Source organism: Halichoerus grypus, chromosome 4 (genome assembly GCF_964656455.1).
Source record: "Halichoerus grypus chromosome 4, mHalGry1.hap1.1, whole genome shotgun sequence".
NCBI classification, from domain to species: Eukaryota; Metazoa; Chordata; class Mammalia; order Carnivora; family Phocidae; genus Halichoerus; species Halichoerus grypus.
Genome location: NC_135715.1, coordinates 149,385,513 through 149,405,190, shown reverse-complemented (window position 1 = coordinate 149,405,190; position 19,678 = coordinate 149,385,513). Strand labels below are relative to the sequence as shown.

Genomic DNA, 19,678 nt, shown 5'->3' with positions numbered 1-19,678 from the left:
ACTATGTTATTATTTCCAGGGATTGACTCAAAGAGCATGCCCTCAGTTTTCACTGAATATGATCTAAAAATCCTCAAGATTCCCCATTGAGCATTCTCTCTCTTCTGAACATAGCTTATTATCTCATATTCTTGAGGTCATTGCATTATTAAGCTAAAGAGTTAGAATTCAGTATGTTTTTTTCAAGAAGATCACCAGAGTTCTAGAGTGTACACATGCATTTCTTGTATCTATTAAAAGTGACAAAAACCAGGAATGTTTTATGATGATATTTTATTATGGGTGTCTGTAGGAAAAAAAAAAAGATCAACAACCACATACAAGCTCACAAAGTTAAATTTCAACACATTCTCTGTGTTACTGTGACAAAAGAAGCCCCATTATTTGTTTTTTGTTGTTGTTGACTTTTACAGGATCAAGGGAGAGAGTTCCCGAAGTGACACACCAATAAATTTTTTTGATAGGAGACATGAGCAGATGCTGTGCATTTATGTTCTGAATGTAAGGCAACAATTCCGACCTAGAGTTTTTAAAGTGAAAATACATTAGCACCATAACATGTGTCTTTAAAGCCTTCCCAAATATCGGTAATCTTGATAATTTCAGCAATGACAAGAAAAGAGAAAAGCACCTTTAAAAGCAGTTGATATCCAAGATTAAAATAATTGTAGATTTTAAAATTTTCTTCAAATTCTTGTACTATACTTTTTGCCAATATTTTAGGAAATTATTGTTCAATTATATAAATTTTTTCATCTTCCGGGACTTCTAGAATTCATCTGTATTTCTGACCAGGTTGAGGTAGTTGAAACAGGGAGGTCTTTTCTAATTTCATGTTGACTATTTCAGAAAGAAAGATTATCTTTTAATGGTAAGCCTAGTCATTGCTCTGCAAATGGGATAGGATTCAAAGAATATAACACAGTGTTATTGTAAGAGTGTTGAAGTTTATTTATTATAGCACCATTGAGACATTTTGAAATTGGAATTGGTAAAAAAATAGAACAAAAAGCATTTGAACTGTATTTGGTGTTAACAGCAAAAAAAAAAAAAAAATCCTTTTTTTGCCAAATTATACTTTTTCCAAAACTTTTGGAAATAAATAACTGGACTTGAGTTGGTCACTTGTACTGGTTGACAAGGTTAGAATGAGAGGAACACATATGGAGTGTGAAATTTTTTGCTGGGGTTTCAGATAGAGTTTGATTTATAAAAAGCAAACAGGGCCAATGTCCACACCAAATTCTTGATCAGGACCACCAATATCATAGGGTGCAATATCTACAATAGGTAGTCTCACGGCCTTGCGCGTTCGATATTCGAAGACTGTTTTGCCCCATTCCCCAGTGTGTTTCTGTAAAAAAGAGGAAAAAAATGTGAGCTATCATGACATTACAATTACTTAGACACTTCCTCTGACTGACCAAGTTTAAAAACATAGTGTGCCCTAAGGGTGTTGCCAACCTGCCACGCTATCTTCCATGCATATGAGACCTCTTCCATTTTAAAGTTAAATCATCCCAGATAATAAACCATATTGGGCTTTTTTAGAGATTGAGAGAGAAAGCATGTACACATGAGGGGGCAGGGGTCGTGGGAGAGGGAGAGAGAATCTCAAGCAGGCTCTACCCCAGTGCGGAGCCCCACATGGGGCTTGATCTCACAACCCTGCGATCATGACCTAAGCAGAAATCAAAAGTTGGATGCTTAACCGATTGAGCCACCCAGGCACCCTAATAAACCATATTGTTAACCAAAAGCATTATGGAGCTTTAAGGTACATTCAGTAGAGATTGCCAATAGCCAGCCCATGTTCAGGAGGCCTGGTTCTGTCTGGTCACTGCTACCAGGTATATGGTTGGTTTACTAAAAAGTGAGTAAGTCTCTCATGATGGAATCTGCTAGTATTAGAAGTGAATTCTCCCTTTGCTTATAAATGATAATAACAAAGAAAAGATTTAAAGCTAACCTTTAAAATTAAAGAGAAAGCAGAGATTTTAGATTGAGTCCATATGATAGCTATTATGGAGAATGTATGGTAACCACCCAGATTATCTAATAAAGTTTATATGATGAATTTAAATTTCTACTGATTTCATTTCAACTCGTTTCACCTGGAGGTTGAGAAGATATATATTTTTGTGTGTGGTATTTAATATTCCCTGCAATGAACCAGTAGATCCTACATAACTCACACCAAATGTTATCTTTTGTTCACCCTCATTATTTTTTTCTTCTTTTCAAAATAGCATGATTAAACTAGAAATGCTAAGATCATTATGGTCCATGCCTTTAAAAATGCTATTACTTACAGTGCAACCATCCTCCAGGACTGTGTATGTGAATTTGCTATTTCCTTCAGCCTTGAATTCACCTTCATTTGAGCCCATCAGCCTCAAGGCTTTCTTTACATTCCCACTGGCATGATCCATGTATGCAATGCTATTCTTGCAGTGATACGTGATGTTCTGGGAGGCCCGGCTGGAGAGAAGTCGGAGGAAGGCCAGCTGGACATCGAGGACATCTTCAGGAAGTTCAGGATTGCCATAGCTAAACTGTGATGGGGAAAAACACAGCTGATCAAACATCTTCGTTGCAACCATATGTCCTAAGGATTCATGTAGTATAGTATGGTCATTATAACGCAGGTTATCCATATATTTTATGTATGAATATTTTATATGTGAATATGTTCTTATTGTGTGTGTAACATATAATGCTAGAGTAAAAAAGGTGTTAAGAATTGAAAGAAAGGTGGCTGCATACAACAAATAATTCAATCTAACTTAGCTTTGGGAGAGGAGGTATAAAAGTTATAAAGATAGTCACCTGAATATATAAAGCCATTTGGGTTCTCCTATTTATTAACTAATTCAGCATTGTGATGAAAAACTGGGAGGAATCAAAAAAGTTAGGTAAGTAGGAATGACTTAGTTAAAAAACGGTATATCCATTATTACCTGAAAACCACCATCCATGGATTCTCCAAACCAAACATGTTTCTTCTCAGCACCAGAATCTGTCCACCAGTTCTTACGTGGAACAGTCCAAGGACTGGCATTTATGCACGTTTCCCCAGTTTCCATATTGCAGAATACTTTAATAGCGTCCAACTTGCAACCTTGGTTAGGATCAACCCAATATTCTCCTGAATAGTCACAAAAGAGAATAATGGGAATTGGTTACAAAATCCAGTAGTGAAGTTGCGGCCAGAATGATTTTGTTTGTTTACCTGGTAAAGCATTCATAATATTGTTTGTTAATTTATTTGTATTTTATAGTACAATATAATACAGAAATTTTTATTGAAATTGTGGAGATTAAAAAGCGTTAGGTATAATAATTAGAAAGCACTGAAGTAAAATATAGCTCCTTGATATGGAACAATGATGATATACTTAGCCAAGACATTCTGATTGGTGTATTGTATTTATTGAAATCTCCCCCTCTTTTTAAGACGATTATCTGTTTAATGTGGTTTTGCTAAATAATGTAAGCTTTCCATCTAATCTAGATTTATGCCAGTAAGTTTAACCCAAAGTCCCTGTGACTGATGTTGTTCTCTTTCTTAAGTAATTTTCAGAAATGACTCCTAACAAAGGCAATGTTCCATGTCAAGGTATCTGAAAGGCTGAAATAATTTTTGCCTTTCAGAAAGAATTAACCCGATATATGTAAAGTCTTACCGTATTACGGTATTTGATTTCATTTTATATAAGTCTGGGATGTTTCATTTAACTGTTTCTTAATATGAAAAAGCTAATAATTAGATTTGTCGCAAAAATTAATCTCATTAAATAAAGATTGCAAAAGTTAAGTTGTAAATTATGTCTGTATCAGGTTATATAAATTTTGGCCTGAAAACACCGTGATCTATGTTGCTTTATCACTCAAACAACTTTAGAATGATATGCAGAAACATCCCAAACTATGACTTACATTAAAATTTCTACAAGACTATCTTGAAATTTTCCTACATTTGGAATATTTGGGCTATTTATGTTCCATCTTAAGGATACCTGCAGTGTATACTTTCTGAAAGTATCAAGCAGTTTCAATTCAACCAACATTCTTTAAGTACTATTTCTGCTATAAAATATTTTCTCTTCACAGTGAAACTTTTCTCTTCCCCCAATTCTCATCCAAGCAGCCTTCTCTGTAATCTTGTTGCCGTGAGCCTGAAAGACTCCCCACATACCGCTCTTGAGTTCAGGATGGCAAAATTTCAGGTCTCGGCAGTTCCGAGCAGGGTGTTTACGGGACCCATCAGGACTAATGAGGCTTTCTAGCTGTCCGTTGACCGATTTGAGTGAAGTCATAATCTCCTCGGTGTTGATTTTGAAATCCATCGGTTCATCTCCATAATATGGGGCAAAACCACCAGCTTTTTCAGCCCCTCCGATAGAACCCATGGCAGCAGCCCCACCACCACAGCACGGACCAGGAGCACCAGGAGGTCCAGGCGGGCCCGGTTGTCCTGGGTGGCCTGGGGAGCCCTAGGATGGGTAAGAACAGGCATCATGGAGGTGTACTTGCTCTTTGCTGAAAGAATATGTTGCTGGGTCAATACAATGCATTAGAAACAACCAATATGTCAACATAATTATTTTAAGAAAGGTTTACTTGAGTTGTTTTGTGATCAAATGATAACCAATGATAATAAATTTGTTGCCATGAAATTTATTGCGTTCCCCTGGGTACAAATCAGTGGAGTGAGAGCACAAATTTTACTCTATCATGTTTCCTTCTGAATAAATGATGTAAACACTTCTAACTCTGACATGCCAGAGGGAATCTGATCAGGGAACCTAGATTCTGATCTCAGATTTGTCATTAACTTTGTGTCTTTGGGCTGATTACTATTTGTGTTCAATTACCAAATTTGTAACTCATGGGGATAATGGTTTTTATTCCGTTTATGCCAAAGATGTGGGATAGGAAGGTATTGGGAATGATGGTATTGGTAGCAAAACAGGAATCATGGAAGCTGTTTGAGAAGATGTGCCACGTGCTTGCCATTCATTACGATGGTCATAATTGTGCGATCTCCAGCATGAGATCAATGCCTGCAGAGTTCATTTGGTTAATTGGGCTTTTGTCTTTATTCTGATGACTGCTCTCTGATCAAACGGTAAAAAAGGTTTGTTTTTTTTTTCTCTCTTGTTGTTATAGTGTGATGGCGAAAGGGTAGAGAATCTCTAAAAGTCATTTTGATTTTCTAAGTTAAGTTGGGTGCTTCTATTGTATTGAACTCACTATCTAGCTTCCAAATCTTACAAAGCGTTTCTGAAACCTGAAGACTGTAGCAAATTAAACCCGGATATTTGTGAGTGCAATCTTACCTCAGACCCTCTTTCACCTCTGTTCCCTCGAGGCCCTGGCGGTCCAATGGGACCCGGATGTCCGCTCGTGCCATCTTTGCCTGGGGGCCCACTGGGTCCAACAGGTCCCTAAAAAATGATCATGATATCACAATGCTAGGATATCTTCCTGCTAGAATATCTGAAAAATATGGATCTTCCAGTATCTTTCTATGCCACTTACTCGCGGGCCTGCCGGTCCTGGGCTACCAACGGCACCTTGGTGACCAGCGGGACCCTGAGAGGAAAAGAAGGGTAAATATGAAGGAAGACTTCTGAAAGATTTAGGAAACTGTACATTCAAGATCAAATCAAGAAACATGGGGGTCATGATGGAATATGATTGCCTTTTTTTTTAATCTCCCCATTGCCTCATGCCAACTACTATTTCAACCAAGCCCTCGAATCCATGTCTCATCTCTTTTAACATAAACTTTTAAAGATGAGCACTTTTCTACTTTTGGTCTCCCAGAGTTGCCTAGCTCATCACTTAACACGCACCGAAGGGGATTTTCTAACAAAGCGGATGCACTTACTGGAGAACCTGGGGCACCTGGATTACCAGGGAATCCTCGATGTCCTTTGATGCCACTAGAACCACGTTCACCTGTTTCACCTTTGTCACCACGTGGACCTTGGGGACCCTTTACAGACACATTTCAAATTAAGGTCATAAACACACATACATATTGGTAAAACAAAATAAAATTGATAGCAATTAAATCCAGTCCATGACATTTTGTTAACTAGAAATCCCATGGACACTGCATACATGCAACACTGAAGACTGTTCTTGTAGTTTTGATTTTGGACTGATAATTGCATGAAACCCCAGTAGTTGCTACAAAGGTCCTTGGCCCCAAGGAATTTTAGATCCTGAATTGCCTTCTGTATCATCAAAAGAAAGTTAAAATTCTGTTCCATAGTCGTGTATGTTGTCATCCCCTTTTCCTGAACATGCCAGAAAGTAGAACATTTCTTAGACTCTAGAATGAGTTAAAAAACAACTCACAGGAGGACCTCGGGAACCAGCAGGACCCGGAGCACCAGAAGGGCCAGCGGGGCCCTGAAATAAAAACAGACACACAGGGAATTGTTTATTTATTGATAAAGCTTTGTTTTATTTAGAAGTTAACTTCACTGTGATGGACTAATAGTATGCACACGATTATTGAAAGTTAGTGCCATTTTCTCCTTCAAAGTGCTTTCTCTGTTTATATCTTTACCAAGGGGTCTAAACAGGAAAGCTGAGAGAGTCTTGCTAATTCCGCCTCGCATTTACCCAGTGAATATACACTTAGACTGATTAATGCTGCTTTGAATTTAGTAACGAATTCTTCATTGACTACTGCCGGAAACTTAGCAGATACTTTTTTTACCCCAGTTGCCTAAGGAAAGAGTAGCATAAAAACAATAAGAAATGATAGTAGATCATTTGGTTCTCAGATCTGACATCGGACCTTCCACCTACTAATCCCTTTACTGAGGAAAATAGGTAAGCAAAGAAAAACTCACAGTTTCTCCTCTGTCACCACTCTTTCCAGCTGGACCAATGGGACCAGGGGGGCCTGGATGACCAGGAGCACCGGGGGCACCAGGGGAACCATTTTCTCCACGATCACCCTGAGGACAAATTCACAGATCCAACATAAATATGATCAGCAGTTATCACTTTAAGTACACAAACCCACTGTATCTATGTTCATTATACCTTGCCACCAGGAGCTCCATCTCGGCCTGGAAGACCATCCGATCCTGGGTTTCCCTGATTAAAAAAACAAGGAGAAAAGAAATCAAACTCTTTCGAACCATTCAAATACAAGCTAAGCCATGTATTCTCAATGGTAGCAATAGCATCCTAAAGAGGATAAAAATTGGTTCTTAGGACTAAAAAAATCTTAGATATTACAACAGCTGTGGCCCTTCAAAGGGTCATACCTAAACAGATAAGCAGTATACCTATGGCACTAAAATTTCACAGGTGAGAGAGGGAGAAGTGATTAGGAAAGAAAAATGTCTAAAAAAATCCTTTGGAAAGAGATAACAAATAAAAGCTTAAGAAACAGTAATTTAAGCTGATAATAGAAATCTACAATTTAAGAAAAGACTTAATCACAAATAACATGCAGCACATTTTCATGCAGGAGGAATGCTATAAATTGGGGCATTCCCCATCCCCAACTTGTGTCTTTATTTAGCTAGCATTCATATTCTTCTCCATTAATGATCATTCATTGGGTAAATATTAATGAACATGAACATTTAAGGTTATTCTAAATTGTAATAGAAGGGATATCTTATTAAAAAAAGAAGGAGAACTTTGGCATGTGACAATATTTACACTTTTAGACATTAAGGCACAATTTGACCCTTGCTTAAATACATTACCAAACACTACCAGGACAATTGGATATTTCCTAAGAACCAGTACTTACGTCCCTTCCAGGTTCACCAGCTGTACCAGCCAGACCAGGAAGACCCTGGGGTCCAGGAGGACCGCGTTCTCCATTGTGACCAGCAGCTCCTGGTTTCCCACTTTCACCCTGTGCATAAAGAAATAAAAGACATTTTATTTTAACTTATTTTACCTTTTTTTTAACTTTAAAAAAATTTTAAACTATTTTTTAACTTATTTTATCTTAGCAATCAATATGTTATGAGATGTTCTTATTTTTCAAGGAAAAACTTTGTTTTATTAAAAATTCTATTGCATTTGTTCCTAAAACTATCCCTATCATTGAGGAAGAGCAAGTTTCTTGTATTTTCCAACTTTCCCAGTGACTCTGGATACCAAAAAGCTAAGTAATGACAATGATTATATTATTTAGAATACATTCTAATATGAGATATATAAATAAGGCATGCCCATTGTGAGAAAAAAATAATGATTAACCATCGTGAAATTATAGGTTTATGGTGACCATCAGAATTAGTTTATATTGGACATCTGGCTCTATCTAAAAAATATACATTTACCAGATATGTTCATATAAATTGAATATGCTTAAATGTTATATCTTCATTTCATTACAATATTATATGACATTTTGTTTAAAGAGGTGCTCAAAGTGTCAAAATGTGAGCCCTAATAATACAGAATTTTATTACCCCTTTTGGTAAATGGATATTTAAGACAAATAAGTATAAGATGCTAGGATGTTACAGTAATATTAGGGAAAGAAAATTAGAAGTGTGAAACAAATTGAGTTGATGGAAAACTGGTATTAATTAAAGGCTTTCACAGGTCTATAAACTGACTATTTCCCTCTTCAAAACTGACAGTCAACAAAGTAAAGAATGCTCACACATCTCCTAACGGAGGTACTTAGGGTGGCAAGATATTTTCTGTGTTATCAATTTCTTAGTGTTTATGTTCAAGGCTGCCCTATGATGTGCATTGTTTTTGTGTTCGGCAGCCTTTTGATAATATGCATGCTTCCTGAAAATCTGAACATATCAAGAATTTGCATCTTTTACAGGAAAATTTGTTCATGACACGCTTGCTATGGTTAAGTGATCTCCGAAGGCTATCAAAGGAAACCAGAGTCCAGGGCAAGATGGCCACACTCACCTTGACACCCTGTGGGCCTGGGCTTCCCCTAGGACCCGGGATGCCCGGTGGTCCCACGAGACCCCTGGCTCCGGTAATCCCGGCACTTCCCAGTGGGCCTGGAAGTCCCTGTTGAACAAATAAGAAAGCCTTAGTTCTTCTCTCTGTGATTAGGTTTTCCTCTGTGGAATTCATAATTCAAAATAAAAGAGTATTGTCAATCCATAGGGCACCACAGCCACTCACCGGGGGGCCCTGGGAGCCGGGGGATCCCTTCTCGCCGGGTTGGCCAGCATCACCTTTAGGTCCAGACACTCCAGGGCTGCCGGGAGCACCATTGTTACCAGGTGGACCGGGGGCCCCGTCCTTGCCTGGAGCACCGCTGGGGCCCGGGGGGCCTGGGTTACCCTACAAAGACATTTTTTGAAATTGGAGTGTTTTATAATGAAAAGTGAATATTTCTTCCCTCTTTTACCTGCATTTTAGATGGGATTTAATCACAGAGAAAAGTAGCAATGGGTAAGTTTCTCCTCCTATGCATATATGAATGTTCTTTATGGAATAAAGAAAAAATATTTTTAGAAAAAATACTTACATTATTACCAGGAGGACCAGGAAGACCACGACCACCAGGGAAGCCAGCAGAACCCTGGGAAATGACAATATATTTTTGAATTTCAAAAGTGAAGCAGAAGGAATAATAAACTACTAAAAACAAATATAAAGGATAAGAAATGTGATCTGCATTCTACCCTGGGATCATTTATGGTTTGTTTTTTTTTCCTTTTAGAATTTACATATAACATACAATTAAGAGATTATAGTTTTTATACTCTCTTTCAAGATCTAGTGATCTCAAGGCAGTTTTTATACAGATTGGTATTAATTACTGCTTTTGAATCACAGTTTAGAGAATACTAGTTAAGAGAGTGAATACTTACAGGACCACCAGGACTGCCGCGTTCACCTTTGACGCCCTGGGGACCAGGGGGACCCTATATGGAATGGAGGTAGAAATGGTTCATCAGAATTCCACCACACTCAAAATTTGAAAGAAGCATTCAGCCTTTGAAAAACAGGAATTCTACTTATTGTGATAATCATTTTGCAACGTATACATATATCGAATCGTTATGTCGTACACCTTAAACTTGTACAACGTTATATGTCAATTGTATCTTAATAAAACTGGGGGAGAAAAACTACAACAGACCTACAAATGAACAAACAAACAAAAATCAACAAAACAGTAACTCTGGGTAGGAAGTGGTTAGAACAACTTGATTGGGGTCCTATCTAGACTATTAGAGCCAAGCTTCAAAGTCAGAACTGTACTCCTAGGAAAATGATACTCTTGTTACCTTGACAGGCTCTCTCAGTATGAAGTCTTGGACTATGGATACACCAAAGTGCTTTCCATTTGAAAACTGAATGAAAGAGAATACTCACAGCAGGCCCAGCACCCCCAGGGGGTCCTGCGATGCCAGGGGGCCCTCCTTCACCTTTCTCACCAGGAGCACCTCTTTCTCCTTTAGCACCAGGCTCACCATTCTGTCCCTACATTCAGAAATGACAACGACCTGTGAGCTGACGTCCTTCCCAATACACTTGGCCTATCAGACTCTTTCTTCAGAAAATAGAATTCTTCAAGTGGCAAGATGTTGAAATAAAATTGGAAAAGGAGGTTCTCTGAAGACAGGCCAAACCAAAGTGAATCAAAATGCTTTCGTGATAAAAGAAAACTATCAAGAAAATGTTAAAATGGATGTTATTTGTCCTGAGGGAGAAAGCCTCTCCAAGGATTGTGCTTTGAAAATGAGCACCAGTAAATTCACTGGAGAAAGATAAGGCCTAGAGCAACTTTTAATTAGTATCATCTTACAATGGAATAACTTTTTAAATTTTCAGAGTGTTTTAAAATCTAGGGTATCATGTGAGTCTCATTAATGAAGCATAAAGGCAAGTCAAGTGTTTTTATCTCCATCTTTTAAAGAGTAAGAGTGAAGTAAAAAACAAAACACAAAACACAACAAAACAAAAAAACAGAAAAAAAAGGGAGGGGTGGGTAAAGTCACCCTATAGGGAATGAGCAGCTGAGGCTTGACTAGAATCCGGATTCAAACGTCTGTTTTTCAGCAAGAGAGTGCTTCTGGGCTGTGTATTCATACTTACAGGAGCACCAGGGAAGCCAGCAGGTCCTGGAGGCCCGTGTTCGCCTCTCTCACCCTGAAGTGAAAAGCATTCTCATTGGTCACGGTTGGTCACGGTGAAGACACCTTCCCACAGGGACAATGATATATCATCCTCTACATCATCTTATCTTGCCTTTGGCAGGAAGTATGCAAAGCTAACCAACACGGTGAAACTTGTGAAGACTTTTCCACTTCTCAACAAAATCAGGAGTGGACAACACCAGAACCTTTGGTTCTTTCTGCCTCTGATGGTGATATTATTTACAAGAAAAATAATCTGAGAATTTTGAAGTGTTTAACACATGCAATCATATGACTTCTAAAAAATGTCAGCATTTAAAAATATACTAAAAGGGTTAATTGAGAAATCAATCAATTAAGTAAGTAGGACCATTTATTATGTATCTGTCCTGAGTTGCAAACCCTGAAGGTAGAAAATTTTAGATCTGGAAGGTGCCTCAGGCAAAGATCCTGCAGGTTTAAGAAATATTATTTATAAATGTATATTATTTGTGCCTTTTAAAAATTTTTTCCAGAATTATTTAGGGGAGAAGGCGTGATTTAAAAGGGTCTTTTGTGAATTTTAGATTTAAGAACTTTGACCTTCCTTTGCATGTCATAGGATTCCTGAAAACGGCATCCTGCCATTGAGACTTGGGGCCTGGGGGGCAGAATTGCTAAACCAGGAAGCAGGGATGGCCGCTGCCCAGGTGGGGTTAAAAAGCACACTGAAGGTGACTTTGACACTTACAGGGCCACCACGAGGACCAGCTATACCCGGAAGTCCAGGGGCACCACCTTCACCCTGAAAAAAGAGAAAAAAAATATTGCCCTGCATCCAAAACACTAGGGATATTTTCTTGTTGTTTCTAAGTAGTAGTAAGTGTTACCTTATCTCCAGGCTGACCAGCTGGGCCAGGGGGACCAATGGGACCAGTAGGACCCTAAAGAAAATAGAAATGCATTTTTAATTTTAGAGATTAAAAAGCATCCTCTTTCCTATTAATCAAACAGAGTATATAAACATAGCATTGATTATCTTGGATTTCAGTGACTCATTATGACTTCAGTTTGTAACCTTTATCATACTTTTGAGGGTTTTTTCTATGCTCACATCACTGTTGAACCATCAGGTAACGATAGATACAAAGCAGGAATTTTAACAAGTCATTTGGGTCTTCTTAACGGTCAGAAAATGGCAAAACATGGTCTAAGTAATCATGATGAGTTTTTAGAACAATAGAAGTTGAGATGAGGAACTCTTCCACCTCACAGAGAGGTAAGTCCTGCTTTTCCCCAGGGGGAGTACTCACCCGCGGCCCGTCTTTCCCTGGAGCACCATCCGCCCCTGCGCTGCCTGGTTCGCCCTGTCAAACAAAAGCCAGAGTCATCAGATTAGAAGCATCCTCAGTGAGACTGCCAAGAAGAAGAGCGACCCTCAAGATGTGCTGTGATGGGTAGGTAGTAGGTGTTCTCATTAATAGTTCCTCTAGCAATACATCTCAAATTTCACTTCCTGTAAAATGGTAACATTAAGCAGCGCGTTTTTTTGTTTTTTGTTTATTTGACAGAGAGAGACACAGCGAGAGAGGGAACACAAGCAGGGGGCGTGGGAGAGGGAGAAGCAGGCTTCCCGTGGAGCGGGGAGCTCCATGCAGGGCTCGATCCCAGGACCCTGAGACCATGACCTGAGCCAAAGGCAGACGCTTAGCCACTGAGCCACCCAGAGGCCCCTGCATCAGCGCTTCTTGCCTTTAACCTAGGAAGTTGGGTTTTATGCTAGAATGAACAGCATGGCAGTTGGTACCTTGTCACCCTTTGGCCCGAGGCCTCCAGGACCTCCTCTTTCCCCAGGCATCCCTTGCAGACCAGGAGTCCCAGCAGACCCAGGTGGCCCAGGGGGTCCAGCAGCGCCCTGAAGTTAAAGGACAAATAGTAAACCTCCAGAAGGAAATGGAGTGCATTTTGTAAAATCTAGGTGAACTGAATCGTGCGGAGTTACCTTTCCTCCTTCCGGACCAGGGGGGCCGGCTCCACCTCTCGGTCCCGCGGGCCCCACGGCTCCGGGAGGTCCTCGTTCGCCCGGGGCTCCCGAATCACCCTGGGGGTAGGAATATGGAATAGCCCTGTTAGCCAACCCAAGGCTAAAAACAAAACAAAACCACGCTAAATTGTATTCATTTTGATGCAGGTCAATGGGGGAACTTATATTTTTGAACAATTTGGAAATGGTAGTTATAAAAGACATTTGATCAACGGAGTGAGATGGAAACTGAAAAAGAGTCAGTGTAAAGGAGGAAACTCTGATACCTGGTCTGATGAGCTGCCTCTGACACTGTTGTTATTATTTTATTCACGAGGGCATTTTTTTTTTTTAGTTTTTCTACCAACACAGTTTTCCTATGCAGAATCAATGCCCTGGAAAGATTTGTCTTTTGCAATCTCAGGCCCATAGTTGTTTCTGTAGTATTGTTGCATGTCAGAAGATGTGATCTTCCAGATGAAGCACATCTTATCTACTAAAATGTCTTGGGTTACCTTAAGTGTATTCACCAAATAGTTGCAATGTTGTGCTTCTAAAGAAAGACAATTTTGGTTTGATATACTAAAACTGAATCACTAGTCAATTGCTCTATAAGATGTTGAAATTAGAAAATAAACGGAAATATTTACCTTGCCTCCTGGAGTTCCAGGTGAACCAGATTCACCCTTTGGACCCTAGAAGATTGGCATTATATGATTAGGCCTCTATCAGAATGCATGTTATAGGAATATAAGCAAAATAACACATTTGAATTCTTTGCATTTTGTACAATTTGTTCAATCTCGAGCTATGTACTCTTTATTTTATGGTAAAATTGAAACTTTCTATGTAATACCTATGATTGAATAATTTTTCTCTGTTTTGTTATTGAATATTTAAAAACTAAACGCTAAAACTCAGAAACCATGCATGAGAAAATGCAAAAGTTAATAACCGATAAATGATTACGATTTATTCTTTTGGTTTCTGAGTTTTTTTTAAAAAAGGGCATGCAACTTACTGGTTCACCAGGTTTTCCATTTTCTCCTGGAGGTCCACTGGTTCCAGGCAAACCCTACAAAAAATCATATTTGTATTGTGTAATCACTTCAAACACTGCTTACAGAAAAGCTTCTCACATGTATGTTTCTGCAAGGTATTCAAACTGGTCCTAGCAGTCTTTTTAAGGCTAGAAAATTTGTGGCTCTCAAAATCCAGTGACAGAGATGTGACAATCATATCTTCCAAACTTAATGTTTTTCTTCCTCTAGTTTTTCTGTTGCTGTATATAAAAATAAATTGATGAATATGGTAAAATGGATTTAGCTATGTGGATTTATATTATAATAAAAATACATATAAGCATAAAAAATTTTGCATGCTTAATTACAAAAATGACTAATGCACTCATTCTGGAATAGAAATGTCTATTGGCATTGCCTGTCATTTTATTTCAAGGTGGAAGACAGACCCACAAATTCTAAGCTTAAGATTAATTATAATTTAGTAGTGTCACAAAAAAATTGAACTCAATTAGCTCAACAAATACAACTCTCAAGGGTAAGACTGAATTGTCTAGTAGAAGCAGAAACCCAGTGATATTTAAATAAGAAGTTCTTACTTGCAATCCTTGTGGACCAGGGGGTCCTGGATCTCCTTTGTCACCACCGGGCCCCTAATGTAGAAAAATATAATGAGATGTTCTGTTATAAAATATCCTTTCATATTTAGTGCACACAGTTTTCATTTCAACAGGCTCATTGCTTAGTTGAAAACTTAATGGTGTGAAGGAGGGCAGAGCTTGGCCTACAGAACTGTTGCAATGGAGACATGGACAATATAATCTTTACTTCTAGCTAGTCAGCACTTAGCTAGCTAAGTAACCAAGCTTCAAAACCGCTTTGGTGAACTATGATGACATAACTATGATCCCCAAAGTCTTTCCTCTGCCCCACTCCCACTGACTTCCATCTCCAAATTATGTGAGCAAACTTACAGTAGGTCCTGGGGGACCCTGAGGTCCAGTTTCACCATTCTTTCCAGCAGGACCCTAAAAAAAAACAAAAGCAGTTAGGGAAACAGAGATAACGGAGATAACAGAAGCCATAGGCCGGAAATGAATGCATCTATAGAAAGCTGGAAATAAGTTAATGAAAACTGTGTACCTGAGGGCCAGGACCTCCAGGGCCACCTCGTTCTCCATTCTTGCCAGGTGCACCCTAAAGAAGTAGCCAGTATTTACTAATTCTCAAAAGGAAATCATTCAGTGTCTTATTCCCTGATAGTTTTGATCTGCCTCTTCCACACACACATACATGCATCCACAACCCAAAACTACTTTCTAGAACTAGTTTTTCATAAAGTTTGCCACTCTTTGCCCAGAACTCCCCCCCCCAAAAAAAACAAAAACCCAAAAAACCCAAACAACAACAACAACAAAAACTCCCTGTCTCACATGGTATTTTGATTTTCATATATTCTACTGTGCTTTGAAATAGAGATCAAATTTTGGCCGTCTCTGAACTCCCATATGGAAAAGAAAAGCCTTCTGTCAAATATTTATTGAAGAAATAAAGGAAGGAACTCACATCATTTCCTTTAGGACCAGGGAAACCCATGACACCAGGCTGACCTCGGGGACCAGATGGGCCTGGAGGACCTGGTCGACCACTTTCTCCTTGACTTCCCTGAGAAAAAAAATTACATTAACAAGGGTTTGATAAAGATCTCATCAAAATATGCAATATATATGTATATATACACATATATGTATATATGTGTGTGTGAGTGTGTGTGTGTGTGTATATATATATATATATCAAGGCTCTATAATATGCATCAATGTTAGGCCAAACTATGCATTCCATTATTCACTGGGCTATAAAATGAGATGTTAAAAATGTACATACGGGAGGCCCTGGTTTTCCATCGCTGCCTGGTCCTCCTGGGCTTCCGGGCATACCCTAAATTGAAAAGGTCAGTCAGTCAGGTGATTTAAAATGATAATTAAATATATATATGTATCTGTAAAATTTTGAGATTTCATAGGTAGCCTTTTATTTGCACACATTTTCCTGTCTATGTCTCAGTCAAGTGTTCTATTTTTCTTCAATCAATTCTAATCTTAAGTTATCTTAAGAGCATTTTGTTTTGTTTTGAGGCTGTAAAATTATAGTCTGCTTTGAGTTGTCTTTGATCCTCTTTTATTTGCCCTTCTTCTTACTAAATGGCAGTGTCAAGCAAGCGTTTCTTGGTACCCTCATTCCTGGACCTCCAGGGACACCATCTCGGCCAGGTTCTCCAGGAGCTCCTCTGGGCCCTGCGGGGCCGGGACCACCACGCTCCCCAGAGGGACCCTACAAGGTGAAATAAATCAACAAATATGTAGAAGAACCTTCATTGACCTAGACATTGACCACCTTTAGGTTACAATTAGAAAACTTTCTTTTGTCTCTTAAAGAGAGTTGGTATGCTGCTGACATGCCATAAAATCACTGTTATCTAATAGCTCGGATTATCATATTGGGAGTAGTTTGAGGCAACTTTGATGAACATCACATGTCAGCAATATTCAGTGGGTATCACGATATACTTCGGTGCATATAAAGTCAAATATCTTTGAAGATATAAAATCATATTTGGATAGTATTTTAGAGTTTTCAAAGAACTTTCAGGCACTTTAATTGACTTTATTCTTGCAATGATGCTGAAATAAATAATTCTCTATTGACATAAGTTAATGAATTCTCATAGAAGTTAAGTGACTTGCTTTAGTTACAAAGCTAGAAGGACTGAGCAGGGGCTAGAATCATTGTTGTGTACTGGGAATTATAATTATTTTTAAACTCCAATATATTTCCTTCAGATATTTAGGTTTTAGTTAATGGGAAACTGTGTGGAAGAACATAACTATTTGTAGTACCAGCATTTATAAAAATAGAAATTAAAGTTATTTACCTTTTCTCCTGGAAGGCCGTTGGCTCCAGCAGGCCCTCGGAATCCAGGCACACCCTGGAAAGAGTGAAAGGCAAATGTTTCAGCCCAAAGCATGAAAACTTTTTCATAATTTCTGAGTAACAATAGAGATGTTCTCATGTTATACAATGCCCCCAAAACACATTTGGGATTGAGTACTCAGCTTAAGAAAAAGCATGGTTTCCTCACCCTGAAGGTCAAGTTCTATGTGGATGAAAGTGATAACTCTTCTCCTTGGAGATGCCTATGGTAAACGTACCCTTTCTCCTGCAGCTCCTGGAAGTCCATTTGCACCAGGTTCTCCAGGTGAACCATCTTTGCCATCTTCACCTTTAGGTCCTGGAATACCTGGAGAACCAGCTTCCCCCTAAAAAGGATGCCAATAAAGGGATACATTTGGTTGCAAAATTTTAGCGGAAATAAAGAATAACCCATTCTGTTGGGGTAACACTTACACGTTCACCACGTGGCCCTGGCTCTCCTTTGGCACCATTTTTACCAGGTTCACCCTAAATGAAACAAAATCTTGGTTTAAAAACAGGGAGTACAGACTAAGAAAATCAGCAGTGGCAGCTGCTGATCCAATGATAAAACCAGAGGGAGACCAACATAAAATCAAATAAACAAGTGCAAAAAGTCTGCTGTTTATATTTCTGTTGTGGGAATTGAGCCACACCTTTCAGGCAACTAGGGAAAAAATATGCAACTTACTGCACCACCTCGCTGTCCAGGAGCACCATTGGTACCAGGTGGTCCAGGAGGACCCCGGGCTCCTATCAGTCCAGGAGCTCCAGGAATGCCAGCAGGACCCTAAAAATAGCCCAAGAACACTAACATTAGTTAAACTTGAACTCTCTTTTCTGAAGAGCTAACTTAGACATCACAAATGGATTGTCATGCAAAATGCAAAGGAATCCAATAATGGGTGTGGATGAAATGAGGGTGGGGGGTGAGGGCAACTTACCATTTCACCTTTCCCACCAGGACTACCATTGCTCCCAGGAGGGCCCTAGAAGGGGAAAAGAGCCTAGTAAAAATAATGTAACTAGTGAATATACATTTGCAAAGTAAATTTATTGATGGGTGTTGGGCTTTATAGAGATTCGGTGATTCCTCCAACTACAGCATAACACATAAAATGTAGGCAAAAGAATTATCATTATCTGAATAAATTAAAGATAGTATGCACTTGGTCTAAATTATTAAGGAATAAATAGAAAAGGTGTTTAATCCTGTTTCTTCTCTGAATTTTTGTGATCAGTGATCAGTTGGAACACATTCTTTGAAGTATCAGGTAACTATCCATCCTCTACTTCACTTTGTCAAATAAACATAAAATTCATAAATTTTGAAGAGGGTAAACCTCAAGACCCACGAATTTTAGTACTAACCAAATCAGTATTTATTACAGTAGAGTCATTTCAGAGCATCAAGCAACAATTTTTTTTTCAAAAAATATTTCAGTTGATAGCAACATTAAAACATATGCTTTCATGAAAGAAGTGTAGCAACACTCCTCAATGGCCATATTTGTTACTTACAGGAGGACCTGGAGCACCAGCATGGCCCTGAGGTCCAGGTTCTCCTCTTTGTCCGGGGGAGCCGCTTGAACCAGGAGATCCAGCAGGTCCAACTTCACCCTAAGGTAGAAAACCCTAAGTAGTCAGTGTCTCTAGCCATTTCTAATCACTAAGCCAGTTTAAACCCATCTCCCAAATGCTGGAATAGTATGATGATATGCTCTATCATAAGCAAAGAATCATGAATCACGTAGGCACAGAAAAATGCTAACTATGTGTGTGATTATGTGATCTGATTTTCAGAAAGAGACTAGGAAAAGACAAAGAGATATCAGAATAGTTGAATGCCAGGGAATTAAAAATAGGGCTTTAAAGATCTGAATAGGTAAAAAGATATCTACTTGATGGGTAAAATATATATATTATTTTGAAGAAACAATCCAAAGATTTTCTGTTGTTCCAAGATCTATTTTATATTCTTCTATAAAAATGCATGTTTACCTTAGCACCAGGAGAACCAGGGAATCCTGCAGTTCCAGGGGGACCAGGAGGACCCTGAAAAAAATTAAAGACAATTTCAAGAGCTCTTAATCAAGTAAACAGAAGCTAACATAACACTAACTAGTAAATAATAAGATAGCACATATACAATACAGAAAACAATTATGCAGATAAAATAGTATTTATCATCCATGGGTGAATATTATGTAGAGAAACAATGTGGCAAAATACAAGAAAGTAAAATCTAAAGTTAGAAAAGTAGGATCCCCCTGCCTTCCACCACAAATTCTGTGATTTGTGCAATTTACTTAGCCCGAACTCTTGTACTCTTGTTTATAAAATGGAGGTAATATTATTATCTATTTTGCAGAGCGCTTTTAATTGCCATGTCCAGTAGTGGTTATTAACTGACACAGTGAACACTATACAGATATTAGTAATTGGCCAAGTATAATGAGGAGTATCAGAATTTCACTTACGGGTTTAGTGTTTCTAGATTGTGTCTAGATTTAGTTTATGGACCTGGTGTCAGTTTGAATGAAATGTTTATGGACAAT

The 19,678-nt window shown here is 38.6% G+C and overlaps 1 protein-coding gene across 1 annotated transcript in view; it reads right to left on the bottom strand.

The window, feature by feature from the left end:
- Positions 1-256: 256 nt before the first annotated feature.
- The window catches only part of COL3A1 (collagen type III alpha 1 chain), a 38,576-nt gene continuing 19,154 nt past the window's right edge, over positions 257-19,678 (bottom strand). The window contains exons 15-51 of the mRNA XM_036119965.2: positions 19,122-19,175; positions 18,642-18,740; positions 18,065-18,109; positions 17,812-17,910; positions 17,556-17,609; positions 17,360-17,467; positions 17,083-17,136; positions 16,383-16,481; positions 16,035-16,088; positions 15,714-15,812; positions 15,291-15,344; positions 15,122-15,175; positions 14,747-14,800; positions 14,147-14,200; positions 13,776-13,820; positions 13,105-13,203; positions 12,910-13,017; positions 12,416-12,469; positions 11,993-12,046; positions 11,854-11,907; positions 11,083-11,136; positions 10,360-10,467; positions 9,852-9,905; positions 9,506-9,559; positions 9,157-9,318; positions 8,932-9,039; positions 7,796-7,903; positions 7,072-7,125; positions 6,876-6,983; positions 6,373-6,426; positions 5,897-6,004; positions 5,545-5,598; positions 5,343-5,450; positions 4,199-4,496; positions 2,961-3,148; positions 2,313-2,555; positions 257-1,354 (exon numbers count right to left, since the gene is read on the bottom strand). Of these exons, the coding sequence (XP_035975858.1) occupies positions 1,208-1,354; positions 2,313-2,555; positions 2,961-3,148; positions 4,199-4,496; positions 5,343-5,450; positions 5,545-5,598; positions 5,897-6,004; positions 6,373-6,426; positions 6,876-6,983; positions 7,072-7,125; positions 7,796-7,903; positions 8,932-9,039; positions 9,157-9,318; positions 9,506-9,559; positions 9,852-9,905; positions 10,360-10,467; positions 11,083-11,136; positions 11,854-11,907; positions 11,993-12,046; positions 12,416-12,469; positions 12,910-13,017; positions 13,105-13,203; positions 13,776-13,820; positions 14,147-14,200; positions 14,747-14,800; positions 15,122-15,175; positions 15,291-15,344; positions 15,714-15,812; positions 16,035-16,088; positions 16,383-16,481; positions 17,083-17,136; positions 17,360-17,467; positions 17,556-17,609; positions 17,812-17,910; positions 18,065-18,109; positions 18,642-18,740; positions 19,122-19,175 (3,405 nt within the window). The 3' untranslated portion in view covers positions 257-1,207. The remainder of the gene's footprint in view (positions 1,355-2,312; positions 2,556-2,960; positions 3,149-4,198; positions 4,497-5,342; positions 5,451-5,544; positions 5,599-5,896; positions 6,005-6,372; positions 6,427-6,875; positions 6,984-7,071; positions 7,126-7,795; positions 7,904-8,931; positions 9,040-9,156; positions 9,319-9,505; positions 9,560-9,851; positions 9,906-10,359; positions 10,468-11,082; positions 11,137-11,853; positions 11,908-11,992; positions 12,047-12,415; positions 12,470-12,909; positions 13,018-13,104; positions 13,204-13,775; positions 13,821-14,146; positions 14,201-14,746; positions 14,801-15,121; positions 15,176-15,290; positions 15,345-15,713; positions 15,813-16,034; positions 16,089-16,382; positions 16,482-17,082; positions 17,137-17,359; positions 17,468-17,555; positions 17,610-17,811; positions 17,911-18,064; positions 18,110-18,641; positions 18,741-19,121; positions 19,176-19,678) is intronic.